At 32.7% G+C, this 14,064-nt stretch overlaps 1 protein-coding gene and 1 non-coding gene across 4 annotated transcripts; both read right to left on the reverse strand.

The window, feature by feature from the left end:
- Window positions 1–280: 280 nt before the first annotated feature.
- On the reverse strand, window positions 281–3,042 carry LOC133285152 (heat shock cognate 70 kDa protein 2-like). 3 transcript variants are annotated; one of them, XM_061482329.1, is made up of 3 exons: window positions 2,743–3,042; window positions 1,257–2,221; window positions 281–866 (listed from the first exon to the last, which is right to left on the reverse strand). In XM_061482329.1, exons 1-3 carry the CDS (start codon window positions 2,954–2,956, stop codon window positions 486–488), a joined length of 1,560 nt encoding a protein of 519 aa, XP_061338313.1. In that variant the 5' UTR covers window positions 2,957–3,042; the 3' UTR covers window positions 281–485. The 3 variants fall into 3 exon arrangements, with proteins under 3 accessions (XP_061338313.1, XP_061338312.1, XP_061338311.1); XM_061482328.1 differs by having other exon boundaries at window positions 281–817; window positions 983–2,221; XM_061482327.1 differs by having other exon boundaries at window positions 281–2,221.
- A 6,630-nt stretch (window positions 3,043–9,672) lies between these two features.
- Window positions 9,673–9,745, reverse strand: TRNAR-CCG (transfer RNA arginine (anticodon CCG)). Its single transcript has one exon. It is a non-coding gene; the product is annotated as a tRNA-Arg (tRNA).
- Between the last annotated feature and the right edge of the window lie 4,319 nt (window positions 9,746–14,064).

The following is a 14,064-nucleotide window of genomic DNA, read 5'->3' on the forward strand; positions in this document are numbered from 1 at the left end:
CTTAAATGACAATCACCTAAAATATGAAGTAAAGGGACGGAATTGGCCGTAAAAATTGCATCCTTTGCCAAAACATTTTACGAATAAAAACAATATTCTTAAGATCTGCGGAAGTATAATTTGCACTTAACTCTAAGATGAAGCTAAATTATTAATCGGATCATCTGATCTCACCAGTCTTATGCTTCTTGTTATGCAACTTACTAAAAACAATCACTAACATATGAATAACCATGACGATAAAAGATCAGCCACATCAGAATAAAAGGATAGGAAGGAATTGGCCAATAAAATTACTTGCATTGCCGAAAATTTTCAAACGTATCCAGAAAATAATCTGGATAAACAAAAAAGAAAAAATACTAATAAACATCCTGATGCCCCGATATCAAACGACAACAAAATATTGGCCAATAGTCTAAAAAATAAAAAAGTAAAAAGATCTCAAACGAAAATGCACAATCACATCGAATTAATAAAATGATTTAATCAACTTCTTCAATCTTGGGGCCAGCACCACTGGATCCAGATGGTGGTACTTCATCATCCATACCGCCAGCCATGTCAGGAGCACCTCCACCCTGGTACATCTTCGCAATGATTGGGTTGCAAAGGCTTTCCAGCTCCTTCATCCTATCTTCGAACTCATCTGCCTCAGCCAGCTGATTACCATCCAACCATTGAATTGCATTCTCAATGGCATCTTCAATCTTCTTCTTGTCCTCAGGAGAAAGCTTGGAGCCAATCTTCTCATCTTTAATAGTGTTCCTCATGTTATAAGCATAGTTTTCCAAGGCATTCTTCGCATCGACCTTCTTCTTGTGCTCCTCATCCTCAGCCTTGTACTTTTCTGCCTCCTGAACCATCTTCTCAATATCCTCCTTTGAGAGCCGACCCTTGTCATTGGTGATGGTGATCTTGTTCTTCTGGCCCGTAGTCTTATCCTCAGCAGAGACATTCAAGATACCATTGGCATCAATGTCAAAGCAAACCGTGATCTGCGGAACACCCCTAGGTGCTGGAGGAATGCCAGAAAGCTCAAACTTTCCCAACAAGTTGTTGTCCCTGGTTCTGGCTCTCTCGCCCTCGTATACCTGGATCAAGACACCAGGCTGGTTGTCCGAGTAAGTTGAGAAAACCTGCTCCTTCTTCGTCGGAATGGTAGTGTTTCTTGGAATGAGGACAGTCATAACCCCACCAGCAGTCTCCAAACCAAGAGAAAGGGGGGTAACATCCAACAGCAAAAGATCCTGAACCTTCTCGTTACCCTCACCGCTCAAAATAGCAGCCTGAACAGCAGCTCCATAAGCAACAGCCTCATCAGGGTTTATGCTCTTGCAAAGTTCCTTACCGTTGAAGAAATCCTGCAACAGCTGCTGCACTTTTGGAATTCTGGTAGATCCACCAACAAGTACAACATCATGGACAGTGCTCTTGTCCATCTTAGCATCCCTCAAACACTTCTCAACGGGCTCCATGCACTTCCTGAAGAGATCCATGTTGAGCTCCTCAAACCTCGCACGAGTGATTGTGGTGTAGAAATCAACACCTTCATACAAAGAATCAATCTCAATGGTAGTCTGTGCAGTAGATGAAAGAGTCCTCTTCGCCCTTTCACATGCAGTCCTCAACCTCCTAAGAGCCCTTGGGTTCCCACTAATGTCCTTCTTGTGCTTCCTCTTAAACTCCTGAACAAAATGGTTAACCATTCTGTTATCGAAGTCTTCACCACCAAGATGAGTATCTCCAGCAGTGGCCTTAACTTCAAATATACCTTCTTCAATAGTGAGAAGAGAGACATCAAAAGTACCACCACCCAAATCAAAGATCAACACGTTCTTCTCTCCCACACTGGTGGCTTTCTTGTCGAGACCATAGGCAATGGCAGCAGCTGTAGGTTCATTGATGATACGCATGACATTAAGACCAGCAATGACTCCAGCATCCTTTGTTGCCTGACGCTGCGAGTCATTGAAGTATGCAGGAACAGTAACAACGGCGTTCTTCACAGTGGAACCGAGATAAGCCTCAGCTATCTCACGCATCTTCATTAGCACCATAGAGGAAATCTCCTCAGCAGAAAACTGCTTATCCTCACCCTTGTAATTGACCACAATCATGGGCTTTTCAGCAGGACCGGGAATAACCTTGAACGGCCATAGCTTCATGTCACTCTGAACGGAAGCATCAGAGATCCTCCTTCCAATCAAACGCTTAGCATCTGCGGACACATTCAAGTCACCAATAAGCAAACAAACCTCAAATTTATAAAATAAAAACACAGAATCAAGTCCTCACATTCCATCGAAATTAGACCCAATTCTTGCATATTAATATTTAACTCAAAGACAAATTTTAACAATCAATACGATATGTATCTTCAGGCAAAGCGATTCCACTGAACGAGCCCAACAATGCAGCAAATCAATCCAAACCATGGAACCAAACAAAGGTTCATTCGTCTAATATACATATATAATCGTGTAATAATTCACAATGCAGAGGGTTTACTTAATAAAGAAAGAGATAACAATTAAAGGTACTAATTAATTACGTTACAACAAAAATAATAATAATAATAATAATAATAATAATAATAATCAACCAGTAAAATAACAGATATAAAAATCTATGAACATTTAACGCGCATTACGATGCAATAAAGAAAACTACAAAAATATATGAAAATAATCAAACAGAATCAGATCGTGACAAACAGAAGAAAGAGTTCGCAAATCTTACCAAAGACGGTGTTAATAGGGTTCATGGCGACCTGGTTCTTGGCAGCATCACCGATCAAACGCTCGGAATCGGTGAAAGCGACGTAAGACGGCGTCGTACGGTTGCCCTGGTCGTTGGCAATGATTTCAACACGGTCGTGCTGCCACACTCCAACGCAGGAGTAGGTGGTGCCGAGATCGATTCCGATTGCAGGACCATCTCCTTTTCCGGCCATCGTAGATCGCAACTAACAGAGATATCAAGGAGGTTCTGCTTGTGTAGCGTAATGGCTGAGTGGATTAAAGTAAAGAAAAGAAAAGAATAGGGTTAGGTTTGATTTGAGTGGAGAGGAACGTAGTTATATATTAGTTTGGGTGTGACTATTTATTTTATTTTATTTTATTTTAGAATTCTAGAATGTTCTTTCGGTTCCGTTGGAGATCAGTGGTGGGAAAATCTCTTCCTGCTTTCTGGTTGGTTCTAGAGGGTTCTTATTCTGCCAACTCAGATACAAAATTAATTGTTTGCCACTCGTTAAGAAACTATTATTATGTACTCACAAAATTTATATAGTTATAAAATAAGAGATATACTATCAATTAATCTTACTATTAAATTTTTTTTTTCTTTTTTTCTATATTTAATACTTTATATTTATTTTTACCTTGTATGATTATGATTTCTTATATCTAATATTTTCACATTAAATATGAGAACTTATCAAACATACAAAGATGGAAATAAATATAACGGTTGGATCTACATAATCAATTTAATGGTAAAACAAATTGGTAGTGACATTCGTAATAACACTAATTTGTAATTATAATATTCTATCTCATAATATAATATTAGAAAAAAGTATATTCATATTTAATCAATTTATAAATAGTTATTATAAATTTTAAAATAATTTTAATTATTATTTTAATAATTCTTGTGTTAAATATTTAATAAGTGAATGACAAAAGGGTCACACAATAACTGTTATTATATTTTAGGTCCCTTTTTTCTTTAGTTTTTTCAAGAATTGATTATAATTATATATTTTCATAAATACATAATTATAATCTTAAAAAAAAAAAAAAAAATTCTCTCTCCAGTAGTTGTCGGTCGACATAGAGAAAGAGAAAAATAATTTTTTGATTATAACTATAAATTCTAAAAAATATAATTATAATCGATTGTTGAAAAAAAAAATTGCACTAACATAAAAAATACATTTCTTTATATTTTATGTTTGAACTAGTGAGTTGACTTGGTCAAATACTGAATAACCTATTCAATTATTTGAACCACACACATGATTATATATACATATATGCAATTAGTGTTTTTATGAGATTAAATTAATCTCTTAAAGATGTGTGGGATTCATTTTTTTTTTTCTCCATTATCTTCACACACTTTTATGTGTGTGTAAGAAATAAATTATATCCTACAACATGAGAAACATTAATCATACATATATATATATATAGGGTTCGTTTTTTTCTGCAGTTATTGCAAATAAGTTATCTGCATCAAGCCTAAAATGATATCGTTTTAGGACGAAAATCAAGGTTTTTTATAATTTTAATTTATTTCAGGGTTATAATAGTCTTTATAATTAAATTTTTTAATATTTCAACAACAAAACAACTTCGTTTTGAGAGTAAATGCAGATAACTTATCTGCAGTAACTGCGAAAATATTTTTCTGATATGCACACACACATATATATATATATAGTTTAATGTTTCTCATGTCACAAGAAGTAAAGTTATCTATATGATCCCAAAATGATATCGTTTTGGGATTTAAAATAAAAAATAAAAGGTATTTTAGTAAAATAAATGTTACAATAGGAAAGTAAAATTTCTCAAATATCTTTTATTTTTTATTCTAAACCTCAAAATGACGTTGTTTTGGGTTGCAGGAGATAATTTTATCTCAAGCAATAATAGAAATACTTTTACCATATATATAACTTGATAGTAATGTTTCTCATGTTATAAAAGATAAATTTATCTTCTAGAAATTTATCTTTTACACACTCATAAAAGTGTGTAGGTCATGTGAAGAGAAGAAAGAGTATCCTCGTACCATCTTTGAGAGGAATTTATTCTTAATCTTGAAACCCTCGAATCGGACTAGTCTCGAAGCGATAAATCGATTGAAATATCTACACACACAAAAAAGAATAGAGAAAAAAAAAATGAGCCTCACACACTTTTATGTGTGTGTAGGAGATAAAATTTAGGGGGGGAAGTATCTGATGTTACTTTAGGCAACTTTGTCTAATGTTCATCGAAACGACGTCGTTTCGGGGTTGAAAAATTAAAAATTTAGAATGATAAAAATTATTATAACCCTGAAATAAATTAAAATTACAAAAATACCATGATTTCCGTCCCAAAACGACGTCGTTTTGATGAACATTAGATAAAGTTATCTAAAGTAACTTTAGAAAAAATAAACCCTAAAATTTATCTACTATAACACGAGAAACATTAATCTCGTATAACTTTGTAAAAAGCATATACTTATGAATTAATCATTTATTCAATTTTTAAATTGAACAGAATCTTTCTTAAAAAAAATTAAGAAATTGAGCTGAATCAGTTAAATCCATTTAACCAGTTCTTTTAATTGATCTAAACAATTTGATTTTAATTGGGTTAGATTGTCTTGCGTATCCCTTTAATTTTACAAGGTTCCTCCATTCATTTCAGTTTCGCTTGTATCTATTTCTTCCATTTTTTGTTTGAATTTATAGCTTTTTTTTTATGGATATTATCCATCTGGTAATGGATTACTTACTTATTCGACTAGTCTTATTCAAATCCCACTAAGTTTTAACACAATTATATTCCCAAACTTAAACTCCAAACCAAATTTCAACAGGAGTATATTGGACATACATATATGTTGAGGTCTGTCTTTCCTTCACTGATATTAATTTAATCTATATCACTCTGTTTTAATATCCAAGTAAGGCTATAATACCAATGTTGTACAGTTGGTTCTTGGGTCTCATCTTCATCTTTAGCACTAGAGGAAGATAGTGCTATTTGATGAATATTGATTTTTCTTTGTTTGAAAATCTCTACAGGTTTTGTGACTATTTATTTTCCTTTGGTGTGCTTTGAAATAGGAGGTTTGGTATATAATACGAAATCAGGAATACTTTTCCCAAATGTTGGTATTGTTGAAGAGAGACTAGGACATGAGGATTTAGTATGACTCATAGGGGAATATTATGAAGAAAAGGCCGCCATATGATCAGAAGTATAATGACTCGATTGCTTTTGCAAATCTGCTTCTATTCTGTAAGTTGTAACTTTAGCATTCTTATTTCTATCTTTTTTTTGTTGAAATCATCATTATACTATCTCTGTTGAATCATCAGCATCAATTCATCATGAAGTCTGGCTATTAGATCATTTAAAGATCCTGCTAGCGGTTGAATCTTTAAGGATGTCTGATTAACCTTAACTTTAACTGAATCCAGTTTTTCTTCAATCTTCCTAAGCACATTATTCTGAGCAACTGCATTGTTAATCTACTGAATTACATTCCTAAACTCCAACTCAAAACCACTCAAGCTGAGTTGCATTTGTTGGTTACCATAGCCTACTTGGTGGTAAATTTGGAGCTTTGAATATAAGTGCCTAAATCATGTGGATAAACCCAGCTGAATCTACTTAATTACACGACTTTATGAATTATGAGTTAAGTTAAAAAAAAGCTCATAAAATAAGTTAAAAAAACAAAGAGACGAATGTAGGAAAAAATATTTCCAATCTGGTACATCTTTTATCCAGTAAGAAAAATAATAATATATTTACACTTTCCTTATCTTTATAGTTATTTCCTTCCATGTCTCTATTTTTTCCTTTATCATCCAATATCTCTATTTTTTCCGAAAATAAATCCTTTCGTATTGAAAAAAATATGACATGATCATATGAAAAAATTACAACAATTATACAAAGGTAAATCAACGGTTATGATTTTATAACTATTTATTTCAATATTTTATCTCTCTTTTCCTTTATTACTATTGATCTACTTTATATAATTATAATTTTTCACATGACTATATTATATATATTTTTTTTTCACCAGAATCCAAATCTATTTTATCCTTTTTTTAATAATGAAATATCTACTTTTGTTATACCGAAAATTCACTCCGAATATAGAGGAATTTCAAAACTGACCCATGATATTTAGCCCATTTTTATCGATTATAATATTATAATACTGTAAACACCAAATCGTATTCAACCTGTGCAAGACCAAGTTGAATTAAAGTGTTTCAGATTACCGAAAAAAAAGTGTTTCAAGAAAATGGGGCTACGTCCTCGTAGGTAAAATTGAAATTTTATCTAAAATCAGAAGGAAAATAAAAAATCATGAAACGTAAAGCGTTTAAAATTTGATGAAATCATTTTGATTCAAAAAATTCATAGAATCGTAAAAGCGCATATTTAAATCAGGATTTTAACTACCATAATCCCTCCCCATTACAAAAACAAAAAAGTGATTCAAGAACAAACAAAACCCAGGTTGAAGAACCAAGCCTCTTGAGAAATCTCATTCAAAAAAAATAAAATAAAACCATAAAAATTCAAACTCGGTCAATTTCTGATCCACGACGATTCACCGAACTGATCAAACCAGAAAAAAAGAAGAGTCTGTTGTGAAAAATGAAACGAAAAAAGTCGATCTATTGAAAAATCACAAGATGGTGGTTAGATCACATTGTAGCATAATAATAGACCGAAGAAAAAAAAAATATTATTCAAGAATAGAATAACTTTTCTTGCAAAGAAACTGGCCCCCTTAGCCACATATGCTATTCTTAGCAAAGAAGACAGTCAAAGCATGAGCATATATATAGCTCTGGCCGTCTCAGCAGAACCTTTATTCTTGCACTCCTCTGCATCGGCAACTCATGTCCTTTTCCTATCTTCTTCTTCCACTCTAATACCAATTGTATTTTGGATTATTGCTTGGCAAGTAACAACCGACCCACCACGTTCTGCCGCGTCTGCTTCTTCATCCAAGCTCATCTATCGATCGCAAAACCTTTTCTCCTGTAAATCCCTCATACCCTTTTCAATTATCTCGCCCACCGTGAAAGTATTCCCACTAGCTTCTTTCAACTTGGCAGCTGTTATCCATATGGCACCATCCCTCTTGCCCTTTTAAGAACCTTCCAAGCATTATCAAAAGTTTGCAACCTCGAAAGAGCATGCCACGCTTCAACATGCAAGGGAAAACATTCAACAGCTCTGTGAAGTTAAAGTCTAGCATCTTCTTCATTAGCAAGTTCCACCACAGCCTAACTGAATCAGGAATATACTCCAATCCTTTCCGCAACACCCTACTCATGTTTGTATCATCATGTTCCAATTTTGCAGACTGCAGCTACAACTTGACTGAGTTGGGAATGTTCTTGACACCACTAGCCATCACAGCATTGGCTTCATCAGGATTTGCCAGCCTACAAGCCATCTTCATTCTTGGGACACTCTTCAAATCCTCTCTGCATCAATTGCCTTGCCGCTTGAAGTTTGCCTGCCAACTCCTCCAGCCTGGCAGCTGCAATCCAACCAGAAGGGTGTATAGGATTCGTCTGAGGAACACTCTTGACCATCAACCTAGCCTTCTTGAGATCTGACATCTCAGCATCACTTGTTATCTTGATATTGTTGAGAACAGTCATATAGCCCTTTGGATCCACATTTGTCATCACTGACACTGCTCGGACAACCTATCCAATTTTAAGGACAATACAGTACCCCTGCCCCCACCGACCACAGTTAAATTCTTAGGATCCAATGCTGTTACATGCTCTTGCTCCAAGTGTATCAGGCACTGGCACGAATATAAAAGAAGAATTTTATATTTGCAGATTTTTTTATACTCTATCATATTCCTAACGATTTGAGTTTTTACATATATATTACTTAATGATCAGGAAAAAAAATATAAAAGAGATAGAGGGGTGGGGGAAGCAGGAAAATACATGAAGACTCTACAATAGGCCCTGCATAAAAAAGAGCACCACAACCTTGTCCAAGATATATTGAGCAAGTATAATTCCTACCAAATATAAAAAAAGAAAAAGAGATAGTACATTATTAAGGATAAAGACTATCAAAGTTCTGGTTTAGTGAGGTAACTGTCTGAGGAATCACTTATAAAGTTTCTTCCTTTAAATTGGCATAAGCTGTAAATTATGGCCTATACATTTAAAGTGAGCTGCTTCATAGTCTGATCTTTCAATTTCCTAACCACAAATCATAAGAGCAGAACTATAGAATTAAGGTTGGATTAGCTAAGTCACTCATTTGAATTCTTGATAATAATCACTTTCACAATCCAGATTATTTGAGCTACAACATCAACTACCTTTCATCAGGCACCTTTCATACTCTTAATTGTTTCTGGTTGAATCGTTGTACAAGTCTGCATAAAAGCATACATAGAAGATTGCTAAACCAGCTAATAAATTATTACACATCTAATAAAAGGGCCAACACAAACAAATCATTGCTCAGTTTCAACAATTTTGATTGGTTGGCTCCACTCAGATTGTAGATCATTTGAACTTACGTTAATTTGACATAAACCAAGTACATTAGTTTTGTTTAATGACTTGTGTTACATCTCAACCAAAGTACTAAAGCAGGGATAGATATTGTCCATATCACTGCTACTTCAAAGAAGGGAACAAACCTAATCATATGAACAACCAAACAAAACAATAATAATAATAATAAAATGCAAAATGGATAACAGCTTGAAGTTCAATTAATAAGAAATCAAAACAGCTAGGCGAAACACGAAATTCCAAACACGGTAAAAACAAACCAAATAATGATAAAAATAAACAAAAAAGATAGGAAAAATTAGAATTTTCAAAACCATTCCTACTATTAGGCAAAAAAACTAAAGTGATCGCAGTGGGAATCGAACCCACGACCTTTAGATTCGGAGTCTAACGCGATATCCACTCCGCTATGCGATCATTCGTAGGAGAAAGGTTAACCAAAATTTAGATGAAGGGACAGTTATCAAAACCGCAGCGTAAGGAAATTATCACGTATTAATTATTTCGTAATTAAAAAAAATGCTCTATGATGGAGAGATCGTAATGAATGATAGAAGCAAAATCAACAAACTCGTGTCGTAAACAAGAAAATTTAAATCCACAAAAGCTGAGAGACAAAAGTGAAGCGATGGAGTGATCGGATCGCGTACCTTGTGCGATCGCATCAGATTGGAAAAATCCAACAATGTTTCTAATAGCAACGAATTTGAGAAGACGATCTCTCCTATGAGTTTTCACAGAAAAAGTTAAAACTGTTCATTCAGAATTGGTTTTGCTCTTAATTACGTTTGTTGTTTTGCTCTTCCTCCAGTTAGGGTTACTGGCCCACTGAAAATGTGGCCCAAACCCGTTTCATTTTCAATATGGAATTGGACCACATAATACAGTGAAAGAAAATAAAATAGAAGGTTTTCAAAAAATATAAAAAATAAAATAAAATAGAAAACTAGTTGACCATGAAAAATAAATAGATAATATCACAATTCCATCGAATATTATGATTTGTATTAATAAATTATTTAATATCATAATTATCGAAATATAGATTAGTTTCCAAATTGCAAATATCATGTTTTGCTCTTCTTCGTTCTTTAGAGATTTATCTACTATTTCATTGATTAATTGACGGATCCAGTTGATCCGAGTAGGACCACAAAGACGATAAAATTTTTCCTACCAAATTTTTAATACAATTGCATGTTCAAGACTCGAACTTGAGACCGTTAAGTTAGAACAATCTCGTACCAATTGATTCATATTGGTTGTAACCTTATGCCCCAACAACATTATAGGGATAAAAACTATTCAAAGTTTTTTGAGCTAATATTTGTGTTACTTGTGGCTAAAAAGCATAACCAATTGTTAATGTACAACCATAACACTTGTCTTATTGGTTTTGCACTTATGCTAGAAGCACATGCTACACAACGTCATGGACAAAAGAATTGCAGAAAATTAAAGGAAAAATGGCGCAAAATAAAATCACAGCCGTAGAAAATTAAGAGTTCAAAATTCAAACGACACCTAGAGTGTTGAATAAAACAATACAACCCAATAATGCCTAATCATTCTACTCCTAATACTTGTCATGAATGTGGGGATACATATCATTGGTATTGCATCGGTCATACTCTAGAATACCCGGTTTAACTCTATCAAAAGGACAAAATTGAGAAGAAAAATGAAGCCAATTTTGTCGATCAATCTATGGTGGTGAATGAAAGTCCCTCAATGGATAATAATCCTACTGGCATCAATCAATTTAGGGATTTTTTTTTTGTGATAATCATTTTAGTGATTTTAATTCTATTAACATAGATCAATTTATGAATTTTCCTTAGAATTTTATCAATTGTACCACTCAAGTTTATTTTTAATATTTTTCATGTTTATTTTATCTTTCATGCTTTTTATGTTCCCTTTCTAAACATTGGATTGTTGAAAAATATTTGTCCTTATTATTATTGTTTTTTCCCACTGGACCTGTATAACAAAGTTTGGACGAAATATTAACTTAGCGCAGAAATATGCAAAGGAGAGTGTTGTAAACGAATATTACTAATGCAAATAAATGGACATTATTATATTTTGTAGGAAAATAAATATATTGTAAGTTTTGTATTAAAATAAATAAATATATTGTAACTTTAAGCGATAAAAAACTAGAAGATGAAGAGTTTGAATTTTTTCTTCACCTTATCTATGTATAGAAATTATAGGACTTATATTATAATACAATTTCAGGTTTCTTCTCCCTTAATTTCCCTTTGCTTATAATTTTTTATTCTATAATTTCTTGAATTGATTCCAGTTAATTCAAATGATCTGAAACTTTGAAATTGATTTTCACTTCGTCATTTCAATATGAAATTGGTTTTTTAAATATTTTTTGTATTTAGATTTTTTTTTTAAGAGGGCTTTGATTTTCAACGTTTGTGAAATACAATCTGAGTATATTAGTGTACAACAAAAACTTAGCCAGCAAACACTTCCAATTTTAAGTTGATACGCTCTTGAAGATATTTGTGATCAAATTGAAATTGGTTGGTACGATTTGTGATTATTAAAATTGATTTTGTTGTTACCATGTGCCTGCCGAACTTCAATTTGGTCAACCGGATTTGTGATCAAGTTAAATTCGATTAGGCTAATTTGGTTATTATGATATTTCCTTTTCATGCAGACAGGTTATCATTTTCAATTTATTTGTCTTTTTGCAATCAAATTGTTTCTTTAACTCGACAAGTTGGTGTGTATCGTTATTTAGTAATCCTAATGATTGCATCAGTTTTGTTTTGTCTAGCGATAACACCCAAATGACATTATTCAAAGTGCACTATAAATTACATCGTGCGCAATTGTATCTTGTCAATTATTTTCATTATTATCTAGATTTCTTATGTGAATAGAACAATACGAGAACACAAGTTGGAATAGCTGCTAAATTGTATATAAGCTTTAATTTTTGCTTTGTGTCACATCGCAATAAACTAGTTGCAGGGCTACCGTGTCACTCAATTTTAAGCAATGTTATATAGTTAACATTATACACATACACAAATATTTTCTCTGTTTTTGTATGGAAAAAATTTTGGTGCTCTAGATTTTTTATGATCCTTCTATTTAGGGGATGATATTTGGATAAAAAATTATTTTTTATTTCTTCTCTTTTCTTTCTGTTCATTAGTTATAAGATTTTAATTGATCCAGACTACTGAATTAATGATAATTTGGAACTATTGAAATTCTTCTTGTTTTTGTATCAATACATTTATTTATTTTAAGACTTATTTAGTATTAAGGGAAGGGTATATTTAACTATATATATATATATATATATATATATATATTGTGTGTGTATGTTTGTGTAACATCTTGGGCGCTGACGAGGGTGGGGAGTGATCGCTGGTGCGAAATGGCATGAACAAGGAGCGGCTCCTGGCAGCCTTCCAGCGACGAGGGTACATGAATGAATCGAATCAACACCTGAAAGAGAGAGATTTCAGAGACTGTGCTGGTATGGGATGGCACAGTTAGGAATAACTTATAAGAATTAATTGGTACTACCTATACTAATAAGATGCATCTACTTTTCGATAGCCCGGGTCGGAAGAACTCCATAGTTAAGCGTGTTTGACTTGGAGCAATTCTGGGATGGGTGACCTCCTGAAAAGTTTTCCCGAGAAGTGTGTGAGTGAAGACAAAAGACGCTGAAAAGTCTCGTGTTAGTATGTAGGAAGAGTCGTTGATCCTTGCAAGTTGTCAGTCGTCAGAGTTTGGATGAATGAGATTAATAGTGAGAAAAAAGCAAAGAGAACTTTTCATTTTAAATAAAAATTATTCTTATTTGTAAGTATTTAAAACGAAAGATTATCATATAATATTTCGAACATCAATTACTCTTTTTAAAAAATATTTATAGTTCTCTCTTCTTCTTCTTTTGGATACTGAACGTTGTATTTATAGTTCTCTAGATTTAAAAGTAAAAATAAACCTCTTCCATTGATTATCCATCAGTTAAGCATCTTTAAAAATCTAAAAAAGCAAAATAAATCCATTTTAATATTAGCGTTACGTTTGGTATTAACTAGCTTAAAAGTTAAGGATGCAAAATAAAATATGAAGTGAAGGTCAATGATAAAGATATTGAGGGAGTAGTTTTCTTATTATCATTATTGTTGCTTGGTTTCCCAATTATTTCTGTTTTTGTTTGGATGTCTCAAAAATATTATGCTCATTCCAAGCAATGAACGATGATTGATTGGGCATTTTGTCCATTTTTAAAGTTAATTTATTACTTTATCCATTTTTACAAAAGGGTTTGTTTTTTCTAAAGTTACTTTAGATAATTTTATCTAATTTTCATCGAAACGACGTTGTTTTGGGACAGAAATCATGGTGTTTTTGTAATTTTAATTTATGTCAGGACAATAATAGTCTTTTTCATTCTAATTTTTAAATTTTTTAACCTCAAAACGACGTCGTTTGGATGAACATTAGACAAAGTTGTCTAAAGTAACATCAGAAACTTTTTTCCCTTTCACAAATTATATTTCCGTATATGTCTTTTTTTAAACTACATATCAACATGTTCTTATTTAATTAAAATTTAATCAAATCCTTGATAAGTTATTTATTCGAATAAATGACTAATTTACTTGAATGAATATAGGTCGAATTTTGGTCAAATAAACACAGACTAATATATAATTTAATAAAAAGAATAAATTTATAAG

This window comes from Gastrolobium bilobum, unplaced genomic scaffold (genome assembly GCF_033153095.1).
Source record: "Gastrolobium bilobum isolate Gb01-03AN ecotype WA unplaced genomic scaffold, APGP_CSIRO_Gbil_v1 utg7917, whole genome shotgun sequence".
NCBI classification, from domain to species: domain Eukaryota; kingdom Viridiplantae; phylum Streptophyta; class Magnoliopsida; order Fabales; family Fabaceae; genus Gastrolobium; species Gastrolobium bilobum.